At 37.4% G+C, this 16,545-nt stretch overlaps 1 protein-coding gene across 2 annotated transcripts in view; it reads left to right on the top strand.

Annotated features, from left to right (window-relative positions):
* Positions 1-16,545, top strand: part of LOC127842317 (cryptochrome-1-like) — a 51,798-nt gene that overhangs the window by 33,232 nt on the left and 2,021 nt on the right. For both annotated transcript variants that reach the window (XM_052371753.1, XM_052371752.1), the window contains exons 7-11: positions 3,252-3,416; positions 5,862-6,024; positions 9,109-9,238; positions 13,227-13,324; positions 14,907-15,011. In XM_052371753.1, coding sequence (XP_052227713.1) covers positions 3,252-3,416; positions 5,862-6,024; positions 9,109-9,238; positions 13,227-13,324; positions 14,907-15,011 — 661 coding nt within the window. The remainder of the gene's footprint in view (positions 1-3,251; positions 3,417-5,861; positions 6,025-9,108; positions 9,239-13,226; positions 13,325-14,906; positions 15,012-16,545) is intronic.

The raw sequence follows: 16,545 nt of genomic DNA, 5'->3' as shown, positions 1-16,545 counted from the left end.
GTCACAAAAGTGTACATGTGCTTAAACAGGGCCTATATTTAAGTATTTGCACATGCAGAGAATATTTGTTTCAGCCTTTTTAGCTCACCTGAGCACAACATGCTCATGGTGAGCTTATGTGATCGCCTTTTGCCCGTCGTCGGTCGTGCGTCGTCCGTCGTCACCATTTTGTCTTATGAACACCCTAGAGGCCACATTTATTGTCCAATCTTAATGAAACTTGGTCAGAACATTTGCCCGATTGATACCTCGACTGAGTTCGAAACTGGGTCATGCTGGGTCAAAAACAAGGTCACTAGGTCAAAAAAAGAAAAACCATGTGAACCCTGTAGAAGTCACATTTGATGCCAAATCTTCATGTAACTTTGTCCAAATGTTTGTCTTAATGAAATGTTGGTTGAGTTCAAAAATGGTTCCGGTCCATTGAAAAACATGGCCGCCAGGGGGCAATTTTTTTGGTCCAATCTTCATGAAATTTGATCACAACATGTGTCTTCTGTATATGACGGTTGAGTTCGAAAATGGTTACGTTTGCTTGAAAAACATGGCTGCCAAGGGGCGGGGCATTTTTTTTTTTATGGTTAAATATGGCTATAGTAAACTCTTGTTAACACTATAGAGGCCACATTTTTGGTCTGATCTTCATGAAACTTGGTCAGAAGATGCATTCCAATAATATCTTGGAGGAGTTCGAAAATGATGCCGGTTGGTTGAAAAACATGGCTGCCAGGGGTCGGGGCATTTTTCCTTATATGGATATAGTAAAACCTTGTTAACACTATAGAGTCCACATTTATTTTCTGATCTTCATGAAACTTGCTCAGAAGATTTTTCCCAATGATATCTAGGATGAGTTTGAAAATGGTAACCTTTGCTTGAAAAACATGGCTGTCAAGGGGCGGGCATTTTCTTCATATGGCTATAGTAAAATCTTGTTAACACTCTAGAGGCCACATTTATTGTCCGATCTTCATGAAACTTGGTCAGAAGATTCATCCTAATAATATCTTGGACAAATTAAAAAATGATGCCAATTGGTTGAAAAACATGGCTGCCAGGGAGCGGGGCATTTTTCCTTATATGGCTATAGTAAAACCTTGTTAACACTCTCCAGGCCACATTTATTTTCCGATTTTCATTAAACTTGGTCAGAAGAATTGTCCTAATGATATTTTGGATGAGTTCGAAAATGGTTTTGGTTGCATAAAAAAGATTGGCCACCAGGGGGCAGGGTATTTTTCCTAATATGGCTATATATAATGCTTTAGTAAAACCTTTTTAACACTCTTAGAGGCCACATTTATTGTCCGATCATCATGAAACTTGGTTAGATGATTTGTCCCAATGATATCTTGGATGAGTTCGAAAATGGTTCCGGTTGGTGGAAAAACATGGCCACCAAGGGGGCGTGGCATTTTTCCTTATATAGCTATAGTTAAACCTTGTTAACACTCTAGAAGCCATATTCATTGTATGATTATTATGAAACTTTGTCAGAAGATTTGTCCCAATGATATTTTGGACAAGTTTGAAAATGGTTCCAGTTGCTTGAAAAACATGGCCACCAGTGGGCGGGGCATTTTTCCTTATATGGACTTATGAATCTTCATGAAACTTTCTCAGTATAATATTTGCTTAAATGATATCTTGGATGTGTATGAAAATGGTTCTGGTCTGTTGAAAAACATGGCTGCCAGGGTGTTCACTAGTCATGAAAGTTTGTAAGAACATTTTGTTCTAATGACATCTTGGGCTGCACAGAACAGGTCAGTTCCTTTGAATCTCAGGTGAGCGACTTTGGGCCTTTCAGGCCCTCTTGTCATGAAATTTGGTAGGAACATTTGTTTCTTTGATACGAGAGTTGAGTTCAAAAATGGTTCCGGTCAGTTGAATAACATGGTTGCCGGGGGGGGGGGGGGGCAGTTTTCTTATATTTTTATAGTTAAAAGAGCTTGTGAACACTCTAAAAGTCACATTTTTTGCCCAATCATCATGAAACTTGGTTAAAAGATTGGTTTTACATATATCTCAGATGAGTTCGAAATGGTCCCTATCGGTACAAAAACATGGCCGCCAGGGGGGTGGGGCAGTTTTCCTTATGTGACTAGAGAGAAACCTTGTGATCGAACACTATAGAAGTCACATTTTTTTGCCAAATCATCGTGAAACTGAGTCAATACATTGGTTTTATTGATTTCTCTGACAAGTTGGAAAATGGCTCAGATTGGTGAAACACACTTTTTAGCTCACCTGATTGCTCAGGTGAGGTTTTAGGATTGGTCTTTGCCCGCCTTCAGTCCGTCCGCATTTGGTTTGTAAACATTCTAGCATTCACACTTCTAAAGCATTTTTTTATGAAAGTTGCTGAAAGATCTCAGTCAAGTTTGATAATGAGCAAGATCACATAATTAATGCCATACTTAGAGCCCTTAGATTGTCCAAATTTTCATTATATTATACAAAATCCTTGTAAACACTAGAGGTCACAATTTTGTTTCAGATTTTATGGATCATGGTCAAAATATTTATTTTTGTAAGCAATGTTTGATGTTAGGTCAAGTCTACTCAAAATATAGGTCATTAGGTCAAATCTTACAAAAACAAAAACACTCCATTTGCCGGAGTTTTGGTTCAATAATGATGAAACTTGACCAGGATATTTGTCTGGACAATATCTAAGTCAAGTTTGACATTAGGTAAAGATTAAATGAACCGACTCCTCTCAGGTGAGCGAACCAGGGCCATCTTGGCCCTCTTGTCTTGACATTTTCCTGGCCCAATTTGAATCTGGTTACCAGGTAACATATTCCAATATTGGTGTACCTTGAACACAGGTGAGCGTTTCAAGGCCATGATTGCCATCTTGTGTTAAAGGCTTGTTGTGCTTGCTTCTATTTGAAAGTTTTGAAAACATCAACTAAAAGCAATCTTCTGGTAGGACAAATTTTGCTTTGGTCTAGCAGTTATAAGATGTTTTCAAGTCTAATTCTTCAGGAAATAAACACATTCTTTTTAATGTGTTGTTCTTCTGCTTCAAGATTTAAATTTGCATCACATAGGTTTATGCAATGACAATCTGGCCCCGTGTTCACAAAATGATTTTGCAATTAAAAATCGATTTTAACTGAAATCGATATTCATTCTTGCCTACAATTGAAATCTATTTTCAATGACAAGCAAAATCTATTTTCGATTGCAAAAAAATGTTTTGTGAACACGGGGCCTGGTGTATCTGCAATGTTTTCTTGTAGAATCACACTCAGCCACCAGTGTCTCTTCATGGCCAGTTGCTATGGCGAGAGTTCTTCTACACAGTTGCTGCGGGAACACCAAACTTCAACAAGATGGTTGGCAACTCAGTCTGCACCCAGGTAGATTGGGATACCAATGAGGAGTTTCTGACCGCATGGAAAACAGTGAGTTGGGCAAATTTTACCAAATAAAATACTGTCTTCAATATGTTTCAATCTGATTGGTTGTCCTATGCCTTCCATTGTAAGGTTGCCACATGTCTTGTTCCTATCTGTATCGTTTTCTTTCTATTACATTTCTTTGTAAGACTTTGAAAGTTCAGATAATCTAAAATTTGTAAAAGCTTCAAGCTCCAATATAGAGATAAATTGATTTTATATACATATGATTTTGAACCTCCATTTTTTTACCCCTACTGGTAAAACTGGAGGGGACTTATGGTTTGCACTCCGTCTGTCTGTCAGTCTGTCTTTCAGTCAGTCTGTCACACTTTTCTGGATCCTGCGATTACTTTAAGTTCTTCATATTTTTAGCTCACCTGAGCACAACGTGCTCATGATGAGCTCTTGTGATCGCTTTTTTTCCATTGTGTGGCGTCAACATTTTCCTTGTTAACTCTCTAGAGGCCACATAAATTGTCCAATCTTCATGAAATTAGGTCAGAAGATTGGTTTCAATGATATCTTGGATGAGTTCGAAAATGGTTACGTTTGCTGGAAAAACATGGCTGCCAAGGGGCGGGGCATTTTTCCTTATATGGCTATATATGGCTATAGTAAAATCTTGTTAACACTCTAGAGGCCACATTTCTTGTCCAATCTTCATGAAACGTGGTCAGAAGATTCATCCCAATAATTTCCTGGACGAGTTCGAAAATGATGCCGGTTGGTTGAAAAACATGGAAGCAAGGGGGCGGGGCATTTTTCCTTATTTGGCTTAAGTAAAACCTTGTTTACACTCTAGAGGCCACATTCATTGTCCAATCTTAATGAAATATGGTCAGAAGATTTGTCTTAATTATATCTTGGATGAGTTTGAAAATGTTTATGTTTGCTTGAAAAACATGGCCGCCAAGGGGAGGGCATTTTTCCTTATATGGCTATATAAGGTTTTAGTAAAATCTTGTTAACACTCTAGAGGCCACATTTATAGTCCAATCTTCATGAAACTCGGTCAGAAGATTCATCCCAATAATATCTTGGACGAATTCAAAAATGATGCCGGTTGGTTGAAAAACATGGCCACCACGGGGGCGGGGCTATTTTCCTCATATGGCTATAGTAAAACCTTGTTAACACTCTAGAGGTCACATTAATTTTCCGATCATCATGAAACTTGGTTAGAAGATTTGTCTTAATGATATCTTGAATGAGTTGGAAAATGGTTTTGGTTGCTTTAAAAACATGGCCACCAGGGGCGGGGCAGTTTTCCTTATATGGCTATAGTAAAACCTTGTTAACACTCTAGAGGCCACATTTATTGTCCAATCTTTATGAAATTTGGTCAAAAGATTGGTCTCAATGATATCTTGGATGAGTTTGAAAAAAATTATGTTTGCTTGAAAAAAATGGCTTCCAAGGGGCGGGGCATTTTTCCTTATATGGCTATAGTAAAATCTTGTTAAACACTCTAGAGGCCACATTTACTGTCCGATCTTCATGAAACTTGATCAGTAGATTCATCCCGATAATATCTTGGGCGAGTTCAAAATGATGCTGGTTGGTTTAAAAAACATGGCAGCCAGGGGGCGGGGCATTTTTACTTATAAGGCTATAGTAAAACCTTGTTAACACTGTAGAGGCCACATTTATTTTCCCATCTTCGTGAAACTTGGTCAGAAGATTTGTCCCAATAATATCTTGTTATCTCAGGTGAGCGACTTGTTTCATGAAACTTGAAACATGGATAGATGGCAATATGGAGATTATGCACGTCATTCCATTTTGTTCCTACATCAAAAATTCTGGTTGCTATGGCAACAAATATATAAAAAAAAACAATTTACTGACAATGGTGAAGTTTCACCGGTAGGGGGCCATATTGCTTTGCAATCTCTTGTTTTTGTCTGCTCCATTTCTTTTTATACCCTATGAAAGATGTCCTGGAAATGTAGCTAAAATGCTAGGGTCATTGATACAATGTGAAGAAAATGTGTCAAGTACTCTTGTCAAGGTCATACTTCTAGATCAAAAGTTTGAGCCACTATTAAATTGCCCAGTCAATATCTCATATACAAATACCCATTGAAGGATTTTCAGGAAACTTGGCTTCAAGTTTAAGGTCATCAAAACAATGGTACTGACTGTGGAGAAGCCATGTTATGAGTCAGTTATGCCTGCTCAAGGTCAGGGTTATACTGTTGGGTCAAAAGTTTATGCCCGTTCTATCATACTTCAAGATCAAAAGTTTGAGCCACTATTTTATTGTTCAGTCAATATCTTGTATAATCATGAAAGGATTTACATGAAACTTGGCTTCAAGTTTTAAGTCATAAAGACAATGTCACCGAGTGTGGAGAAGCTATATGTCTGTCATGGGATGAAATGGCTGAGGCAGTTGCCAAATATTGAAAAAAAATATTGATTTAGAACCCAAATATTTCATCCAAGGGTCGCACTGGGTACCCATTCATAGATGCAATCATGACGCAGCTAAAGGACGAGGGCTGGATCCACCACCTGGGTCGCCATGCTGTAGCGTGTTTCCTCACCCGCGGTGACCTCTGGATCAGCTGGGAAGAGGGGCAGAAAGTGTTTGAGGAGTATCTGTTAGGTATTGGGAAATGAACAATTTTGAAGAATGCTTCCCTTAGGAGGCCCTGTAGCTCTACCTGTTCCTTAACACTATGATTTTCAAGGATTTTGGTTAGTTTACCAACCCTTAAAGGGGGAAGCATTAACTTGTCAATATGTTTGCTGTCTGAATTCTAACTTAAATGGAATTGAACTGCATGGGTAAGAAACATATTATTTTTACAATCGTTTCATTTTTAATTTTTTTTCTGTCTTTCCGTCGGTCTGTCCTTGAAGGCTTCCGTCTTTCCTTCCATAATGCTTTTCATTTCCATGCAAGATCTCAATCGATAATGATGTGCATTGGATCAAACGTGATGTCCACCATCACTTAGGGTTCGACACGCTCATCCTTTTCAGGTGTTTCTGGTCTAATGCTTTTTTATGGGGTTATTTCCCCGAGTATTAACATTTTCTAAAAGATTTTAGGTATTTCCTTTTATCTCATAAGGAAGTACCTCCTTAATCAATAGCTGATGGTCTGAATTTGATAGAATTTTTTTTTGCTATTTCCTCTTACAGTGGACATGTGCATATTGTCAGATCATGCTGCTCCAAGGTTAACCCTTTGCATGCTGGGAAATTTGTCGTCTGCTAAAATGTTGTCTGCTGAATTTCTAAAATCAGCATTTTCTTAGATTTTTTTCAAAGAATACTATCAGAATAGCAAACAGTTTGGATCCTGATGAGACGCCACGTTCTGTGGCGTCTCATCTGGATCCAAACTGTTTGCAAAGGCCTTCAAAATCCGGTTCCAGCGCTCAAAGGGTTAATTTTGCAGATACAAATTACATTTTACAAAATTATTTCTTTACAAGTTTCATCTGGGATCATATCATCCAAATTGCACAAAGCATCCCCATTTGGTTGCATATATTTGCATATATTTTGATGTTATTTAAATCCATTAATTTTTTAGGCATTCATTGACATGGCTTAATGATTGACATTTTCTGACTAATGTTTGTTTTCTGTGCCAGATCAAATTGTATCAAATTCGGATCATGAGTTCATGATCTGAAATGGATTCAATTGTACACACAGTATTCCTTCAGGTTGGACATACCCACGTTGTCATGTAGTTCCCCTAAAGTTAGTTTTCTTAGAGTTATTGCACCTTAAATAATATTTAATTTCCACTACATTGATTCATTGATTGACTAATTGCATCATCAAGGAGCATCTATCACTTAAACAGACATTTTTGTTAGTGTCTTTTCAATTTCTGTTATGCATTTAAATAGGTTAAATTTTGTTATGCTTTACATGTTAATCTATTGAATTCATTTGTACTGTGTTTCTGAATTAGAAAACAGTATTGTTTTGTAAAAAAAAAGATGTGCTAATATTTATATAGATGTTTACATGTTCATATCTAATAACAAAAATCAGACACGTTTTTCACTTCAATGTTCTACGGGTAAGAAGCAACCAGAGCTCCAGTTAATTTTTTCAACCGAGGCGTATTTTACTCATGAAATTTTTAATTGAGGAGTAAAAATCAAAATCCGATCATTTTAAGGAGTATTTATGTTCAAAGGATCTGAATTAATAATAAATTGTACATGTAGTGTTAACTCGCTATAACAAGCAGTCTTGTACACAATAAAGCAATCCCTTTTGTTTTATTTAACAGTTTTTCTGTTTTATGTGCCCTTGGCTTATAAGCAGCCAATACTCTCTTTTTCCGTCTTGATTTGGCAAGCCACTGTTTAGCACACACTATACAGCCACGATCAAAATCTCCTAAGCTTGGCCCACAAAACTTGTTTATTATATGTGTATTTCGGCCGCCATTTAAAAAGCCTTTTATTATTGTTTGATTTGAGTTACAATGCTATGACGTTAAATTTTATTTACACTTAAATGTATTATGAATATTGCTGGGCAAAGTGTGAGGTTGAGCGCTCTATAACTGGTTTAAACCCCCGATGCTTTGCATTGACCGTTCCAAGGCGGTGACTCCAGCTTTATTCATATTTTGTGTTTATGTTGGTTTGTATTGTGCTGTTTTGTACTGTTTTGGCAATCGGTCACTTGCCTTAAATAAAGGACCAACTAATTGTTTTTAATGAGAATTCAATACTGCTCAAGCAGCTGGAGTTTCAATTCTTTATATTGAAAGAAAAAAGTTTTTCCATAGTGCCACACACGAGATGAACTGATAGCAAAAGTTATATGCTTGATGTTGGACGATTCGGATTTTATCGAATGTGATGTCAAATGTTTTCACCGTAAGCGTATATCGATTCTCAACAATGCAGCGAGGAGCCCGTTGTGTAAACATCGGCCATTATCGTTGGCGAAAATAAAATGATCTGACAGAGAAGTAAAGTAGGTCGGGAAACACATTCTATACATAGATGGTGTTGTCACTTATATAAACGGCTAATACGCATTGAAATGGCACACGATGAGTAATCCGAATTGAGCCAGGAGTTTTTTTAATCAGCACAATTTTAAGTCATGCGTATATTCTTTGTTTTCATGCGTATTTTACGCAAATACGCATCTTATCTGGCCCTCTGGAAGCAACAGAAGCAACTCCTTTAAAATGTGTTCAAAACTATGTTCTTAACCCTTTAAGCGCTGGAACCGAATTTTGAAGGCCTTTGCAAACAGTTTGGATCCATATGAGACGCCACAGAATGTGGCGTCTCATCTGGATCCAAACTGTTTGCTATTCTGATAGTTATCTTTGAAAAAAAATCTAAGAAAATGCAAATTTTTGAAATTCAGCAGATGACATTTTTGCAAACGACAAATTTCCCAGCATGCAAAGGGTTAAGTTAAGAAGCAAGCCTTGCTCTGGGAAAACAGGGTATAATAGACGTACATTCAGTTTCTTTGGCACATGGTATCAGGGATGACTCTCCGCCCACTTTTATGGGATTTCTGTTAAAAAGAAGTCCTCATAGCAAAAAATCCAGTATAGGCAAAAAATGTTGACCTGATCAGCCTGTGTGAACTGCACATACTAATCCGATGGGACCACACTAAATGCACATGCATTTAGCCCCCTTTCAATAAGCGTGACTCAAACCCAGTTATTATTGACATTCAGATGCAGATTGGAGCTTGAATGCCGGGAACTGGCTGTGGCTATCAGCCAGTGCCTTCTTCCACCAGTACTTCAGGGTGTACAGTCCTGTTGCCTTCGGGAAGAAAACTGACAAGCAAGGGGACTTCATTAGGTAAACTTAGATTGATAAGTTGCTTATGATCCTATTTGTGGATGATTTTCATAAAATGAAAAATCTGCTTATTATTTTTTATGGAATAATGAAACGTCCAAAGCTGATAAGGAGATAAATGCTTGTTGAAAGTACCAGTTTTTTTATGTGAAAGGGTTGGGGGACAAAGTGTTTGAACATTACAGGACAAACAAAACATTAAACATAAAAATTAGTCTGTTCCCTTGATTATTGCTTTTGAAGATCACCTCCATAACATGTCATTTTAGTCATCTATGAGTTAATATAGAAAAAAAAGAATCAACTTAAAACATAATTGAATACAAATTTGTATCATATTTTGATAGTGATGCTATGTGTTCAAGCAGAATGATATTGAGTTTGATTGATAAAGTAAATCAAATCATAACTGCTTGATTCTTTTATTTTCACCTCATGCTCATGTTGTAACCTATGTTAAATAATATTGGTGTATCCATGCAAACAATTCAAATTCCAACTTTGAAGTAGAACAGCATAAACCACCTTTTATTGTATTCCTAAATATCAAAAGGACTGCAAATAAATAAAAAATTCTTTGACACTGTTTTGAAAGATGAACTAAAGTGATTATGACTTTTTTAGCTCACCTGATTGCTCAGGTGAGCTTTTGTGACCAGCCTTTGTCCGTCGTACAACCGTCCATTAACATATGTTCGTAAACACTCTAAAGGACACATTTATTGTCCGATCTATATGAAACTTGGTCAGAAGCTTCATCCCAATGAAATCTCGGTCGAGTTCGAAACTGGGTCGTGCCAGGTCAAAAACTAGGTCACTAGGTCAAAAAAAAGAAAAAACTTGTAAACACTGTAGAAGTCACATTTCATGCTGAATCTTCATATAACTTTGTCAAAATGTTTGTCTTCATGATATGTTGGTTGAGTTCAAAAGTGGTTCCGGTCAGTTGAAAAACATGGCCACCAGTGGGCGGGGCAGTTTTCCTTATTTGGCTTTAGAGAAACCTTGTAAACACTCTGGAAGTCACAATTTTTGCCCAATCATCATGAAAGTTGATCAAAACATTTGTTTTATTGATATCTTGAACGAGTTTGAAAATGGTCCAGATCAGTGGAAAAACATGGCCGCCTGTGGACGGGGCATTTTTCTCAACATGTTTATAGTGAAAACATGTCAACACTCTAGAACTCACATTTTTGGCCCAATTTTCATAAAATTTTGTCAGAACTTTTGTTGCTTGATATGGGAGTTAAGTTTGAAAATGGTTCTGGTCTGTTGAAAAACATGGTTGCCAGGGGGACGTGGCAGTTTTATACAGTAAAAAGGCATGCAAACAATCATGAATTAGTCATGTAACATGTGAGACAACTCTTCTTAATATTTCATTTAAGTTTACAGTAGTTACTTCCGTTTGATTATTAATGTTTTCATAATAATACAGTGTAGTTGTGTTTCATTTATGTGTTAATTGTTATTTAAGGTTGGATGTTTTTATGCCCCCTTTCGAAGAAAAGGGGGCATATAGTGATCTGACTGTCCATCCGTCTGTCTCTCTGTCAGTCTTTCCGTCACACTTTGCATTTAGGTTTCCAAAAATGCTCTTAATTGCTATGTCCCTTGAGATATAACCTTCATTTTTGGTATGCATGTGTATATGGACAAGGCCTTTCCTTATGCACACATCTTTTTAGCCCTGTGACCTTGACCTTGAACTTAGGGTCCGCGTTTAGGTTTCAAAATCTGTGTTTAGATTTCGAAAAATGCTCATAACTTCTATGTCCCTTGAGATATAACCTTCATATTTGGTATGCATGTGTATATGGACGAGGCCTTTCCATACACTCAATTTTTTTTACCCCTGTGACCTTGACCTTGAAATAGGGTCCGCGTTTAGTTTTCAAAATCTGCGTTTAGGTTTTGAAAAATGCTCATAACTTCTATGTCCCTTGAGATATAACCTTCATATTTGGTATGCATGTGTATATGGACAAGGCCTTTCCTTGCGCACACATCTTTTTAGCCCTGTGACCTTGACCTTGAACTTAGGGTCTGCGTTTAGGTTTCGAAATCTGTGTTTAGGTTTTGAAAAATGCTCATAACTTCTATGTCCCTTGAGATATAACCTTCATATTTGGTATGCATGTTTATATGGACAAGGCCTTTTCATACGCACACAATTTTTTACCCCTGTGACCTTGACCTTGAACTTAGGGTCCGCGTTAAGGTTTCGAAATCTGCGTTTAGGTTTTCGAAAAATGCTCATAACTTCTATGTCCCTTGAGATATAACCTTCATATTTAGTATGCATGTTTATATGGACAAGGCCTTTCCATACGCACAGAAATTTTGTCCCCTGTGACCTTGACCTTGAACTTAGGGTCCGCGTTTAGGTTTCGAAATCTGCGTTTAGGTTTCGAAAAATGCTATAACTTCTATCAAAGTGTTTATATGGGGCATATGTCATCCTATGGTGACAGCTCTTGTTTTTAGCTCACCTGATTGCTCAGGTGAGCTTTTGTGACGGGTCTTTGTCCGTCGTCCCTCCGTCCGTCCACATTTGTTCGTAAACACTCTAGAGGCCACATTTATTGTCCAATCTTCATGAAACTTGGTCAGAAGATTGGTCCCAATTATATCTCGATGGAGTTTGAAACTGGGTCATGCTAGATCAAAAACTAGGTTACTAGGTCCAAAAAAAAAGGGTGTAAACACTGTAGAAGTCACATTTTATGCCCAATCTTCATTAAACTCTGTCTATATGTCTGTCTTAATGATATGTTGGTTGAGTTCAAAAGTGGTTCCGGTCCATTGAAAAACATGGCGACCAGTGGGCGGGGCAGTTTTCCTTATTTGGCTATAGAGAAACCTTGAAAACACTCTAGAAGTCACAATTTTTGCCCAATCATCATGAAAGTTGGTCAAAACATTGGTTTTATTGATTTCTTGGACGAGTTCGAAAATGGTCCAGATCGGTGAAAAAACAAGGCCGCCAGTGGGCGAGGCATTTTTCTCTAAATGTATATAGTGAAAACATGTGAACACTCTAGAAGTCACATTTTTTGCCCAATCTTCATGAAATTTGGCCAGAACATTTGTTTCCTTGATAAGAGAGTTGAGTTTGAAAATGGATCCGGTCAGTTGAATAACATGGCTGCCGGGGGGGGGGGGGGCAGTTTTCTTATACTATTATTTATATAGTAAAAAAAAGCTTGTAAACACTCTTTTTTGCCCAATCATCATGAAACTTGGTGAATAGATGTGTTTTATATATATATATCTCAGATGAGTTTGCAAGTGGTCCCCATGTGTCAATAAACATGGCTGCCAGGGGGTGGGGCAGTTTTCCTTATGTGACTTTATAGAGAGAAACCTTGTGATCGAACACTATAGAAGTCACATTTTTTGCCTAATCATCGTGAAACTTAGTCAATACATTGGTTTTATTTATTTCTTGGACAAGTTGGAAAATGGCTCAGATCGGTGAAACACACTTTTTAGCTCACCTGATTGCCCAGGTGAGGTTTTAGGATTGGAGTTTGTCAGCTGTCTTTCATCCACATTTGGTTTGTAAACACTCTAGCATTCACATTTCTGAAAGATCTCAGTCAAGTTTGATGATGAGCAAAATCACATAATTAATGCCATAATTATTGCCCTTAGATTTTCCAAATTTCATTATATTATACAAAATCCTTGTAAGCAAAGTTTGATGTTTGGTAAGGGGAGGCAACTCAAAATATAGGTCACCATTTCAAATCTTACATAAACAAAAACGGTCCCTACGCCAGAGTTTTGGTTCAATAATGATGAAACTTGACCAGGATGTCTGTCTGGTCAATATCTAGGTCATGTTTGACATAAGGTACATTATGTAAAGATTAAATGAACCAACTCCTCTCAGGTGAGCGAACTAGGGCTATCTTGGCCCTCTTGTTAATTTACCAACCATGTCACTGCAGTTTATTTATTTATGATCATGTACATCCAGGAAGTATGTCCCGATTCTGAAGAAATTCCCAGACAAGTACATCTATGAGCCATGGACTGCCCCGAGAGATTTGCAGGAAAAATGCGGATGCATAATAGGCAAGTAATTGGTACAAAATAGAGAGGATTTTTTTCATGTTTTGGTTGATTGCTGCATGCCCTTTTTACTCTGGTATTGATCTGAGGCAAAGACATCACTGATCATCATAGGACATAGTTTGATTGTCATGCCTTTATCATAGAACCTCATGATTTTTAGTGAGGCTGTTTTCGGAGAAAACCCGAGCTATTGTCATAGCCAGCTGGTCCGCCGTAGGCGTCGTGCTAAAACCTTAACATTGGCTCTAAAATCAAAGTGCTTCCACCTACAACTTTGAAACTTCATATGTAGATGCACCTTGATGAGTTCTACAGGCCACACCCATTTTTTGGGTCACTAGGTCTAAGGTCAAGGTCACTGTGACCTCTAATATCAAACTTTAACATAGGCTCTATAATCAAAGTGCTTCCACCTACAACTTTGAAACATCATATGTAGTTGCACCTTGATGAGTTCTACATGCCACACACATTTTTGGGTCACTAGGTCAAAGGTCAAGGTCACTGTGACCTCTAATATAAAACTTTAACAAAAACCTTATCATTGCCTCTAAAATCAAAGTGCTTCAATTTACAAGTTTGAAACTTCATATGTAGATGCACCTTGATGAGTTTTACACGCCACACCCATTTTGGGTCACTAGGTCAAAGGTCAAGGTCACTGTGACCTCTAAAAAAAAAAATTTGACAAGCTTTCGCAGCCGAGCGCGGCATCCGTTATGGGGTGCTCTTGTTTTGAGTTTGTTGCTATTTCTTACATTTGAGATCCCATTCTGTAGATCCCATTCTGTAGCTTTCTCAATCCAGTCCATTCCAGTGATCCTATTCTTAATTGATTTTTCAATCCAGTCCATTCCAATGAGTCAATTTAAATGTGTCAAATGGAGGCTTTGTAACTGTGTCTCTCTATGGGCAATTACTGATAACAAGGATGTTTGTCGTAATATCTAAGAGGCCATTGCATCATAATCTGATGCAACTGCAGTGTGACAGCGCATTTAATAAATTAATACTAAATGAAATTTGTTAAGAAAGGTCCATAATTGATATACATGCATATGAACCTGGCTTTAAGAAAATCAGACAATGCATTTGCGTTCCGTCCCAGATTAGCCAGCGTAGTCCTAACAGGCTTGTAAGGGACTACACTTCAGCTTTAGTGGAATTTATTGTGAAAAGGAAGTATCTTCTGAACATAAAACAATCATAGGCTGAAAGACACTTAACACACATGCATTTAGACAGATTTTCCCAGAGCTATGCTCGTATGTATTGAGAGTTACTTTTTAAGTGATCGTAACCTTTTCAAGTTTCTTAAAAAAATATTTGAAATATCAATACATTTTTTTACAGCTGTACATTTTGTTTAGATAGTCAAAAATTTTTAATAACTTATTTTTAGTAACAGATGTTAAAGATATGTTATTATTTGGACTTAAATGTTAATGTTTCAATTATCTCACACCTTGCAGGTAAAGATCTGCTTATAATTTTTTATTGAAATTACACTTTGCAGGTAATGTTTAGCTGTGTAACGTAAACAACTAGAATGTTTATGTTGAATTGCAATCTCGCCTTGCAGGTAAAGATTATCCAAAACCTATTGTTGATCACGAAGCAGCAAGAAAGAAAAATATCGAGCGCATGGCTGCAGCTTACGCCAGGAGAAATGGCTCCAAAGATTCAGGTAGAGGAAGTGACTTGTTATAATGTTTATACATTTAAAACTTTGCTGAAAAGAGTTTGTAATTAATGTCAACCGAATCAACATTGTTGTAAAAATAATGTTCTGGTCCATGTGAATTATTAATTTTTTCTGTGATGTATAAAATGACCAGTTAAGAGTAAAATATTTAACACATTGTTGTATTTTGCTTTGGTAGATTTTCGCCATTTCAAACACAGCTTCTTTAATTAAGTATTAATAGTTTTCCTGACAACTATGTACTCATACACATGTATATTTTTAGCTCACCTGAGCACAAGGTGCTCATGGTGAGCTTTTGTGATTGCTTTTTGTCTGTTGTCCGTTGTGCGTCGTCCGTCGTCAACATTTTGCCTTGTGAACACTCTAGAGGCCACATTTATTGTCTGATCTTCATGAATTTTGGTCAGAACATTTGTCCCATTGATACCTCGACTGAGTTCGAAACTGGGTCATGCTGGGTCAAAAACTAGGTAAAAAAAAGAAACAACTTGTGAACACTGTAGAAGTCACATTTGGTGCCCAATCGTCATGTCACTTTGTCAAAATGTTTGTCTAAATGATATGTAGGTTGAGTTCAAAAATGGTTCCGGTCCGTTGAAAAACATGGCATTCAGGGGGCGGGGCAGTATTCCTTATATGGTTATAGAGAAACCTTGTGAACACTCTAGATGTCACAATTTTTGCCCAATCATCATGAAACTTGGTCAAAACATTGGTTTCATTAATATCTCAGATGAGTTCGAAAATGGTCCAGATCGGTGAAAAAACATGGCCGCCAGGGGGCGGGGCAGTTTTCCTTATATGGCTATAGTAAAACTTTGTTAACAATCTAGAGGCCACATTTATTGTCCAATCTTCATGAAATTTGGTCAGAAGATTGATCTCAATTATATGTTGGATGAGTTCGAAAATGGTTGCGTTTGCTTGAAAAACATGGCTGCCAAGGGGCGGGGCATTTTTCCGATTATGGCTATAGTAAAATTTTGTTAACACTCTAGAGGCCACATTTATTTTCCGATCTTCATGAAACTTAGTCAGAAGATTTGTCCTAATGATATCTTGGATTAGTTCGAAAATGGTTTCGGGTGCTTAAAAAACATGGCCACCAGGGGGCGGGGAATTTTTCCTAATATGGCTATTTATCTTGCTTTAGTAAAACCTTGTTAACACTCTAGAGGCCACATTTATTGTCGGATCATCATTAAACTTGGTCAGATGATTTGTCCCAATGATATCTTGGATGAGTTTTCCGGTTGGTAAAAAAACATGGCCGCAAAGGGGGCGTAGCATTTTTCCTTATATAGCTATAGTTAAACCTTGTTTACACTCTAGAAGCCATATTTATTGTACAATTATCATGAAACTTTGTCAGAATATTTGTCCCAATGATATTTATGACAAGTTCGAAAGTGGTTCCAGTTGCTTAAAAAACATGGCCACCAGTGGGCAGGGCATTTTTTAGCTCACTTAAGCACAACGTGCTCATGGTGAGCTTTTGTGATCGCTTTTTGTC

Source organism: Dreissena polymorpha, chromosome 1 (genome assembly GCF_020536995.1).
Source record: "Dreissena polymorpha isolate Duluth1 chromosome 1, UMN_Dpol_1.0, whole genome shotgun sequence".
In the NCBI taxonomy this organism is placed as follows: domain Eukaryota; kingdom Metazoa; phylum Mollusca; class Bivalvia; order Myida; family Dreissenidae; genus Dreissena; species Dreissena polymorpha.
This window is presented reverse-complemented; position numbering and strand designations above follow the sequence as displayed.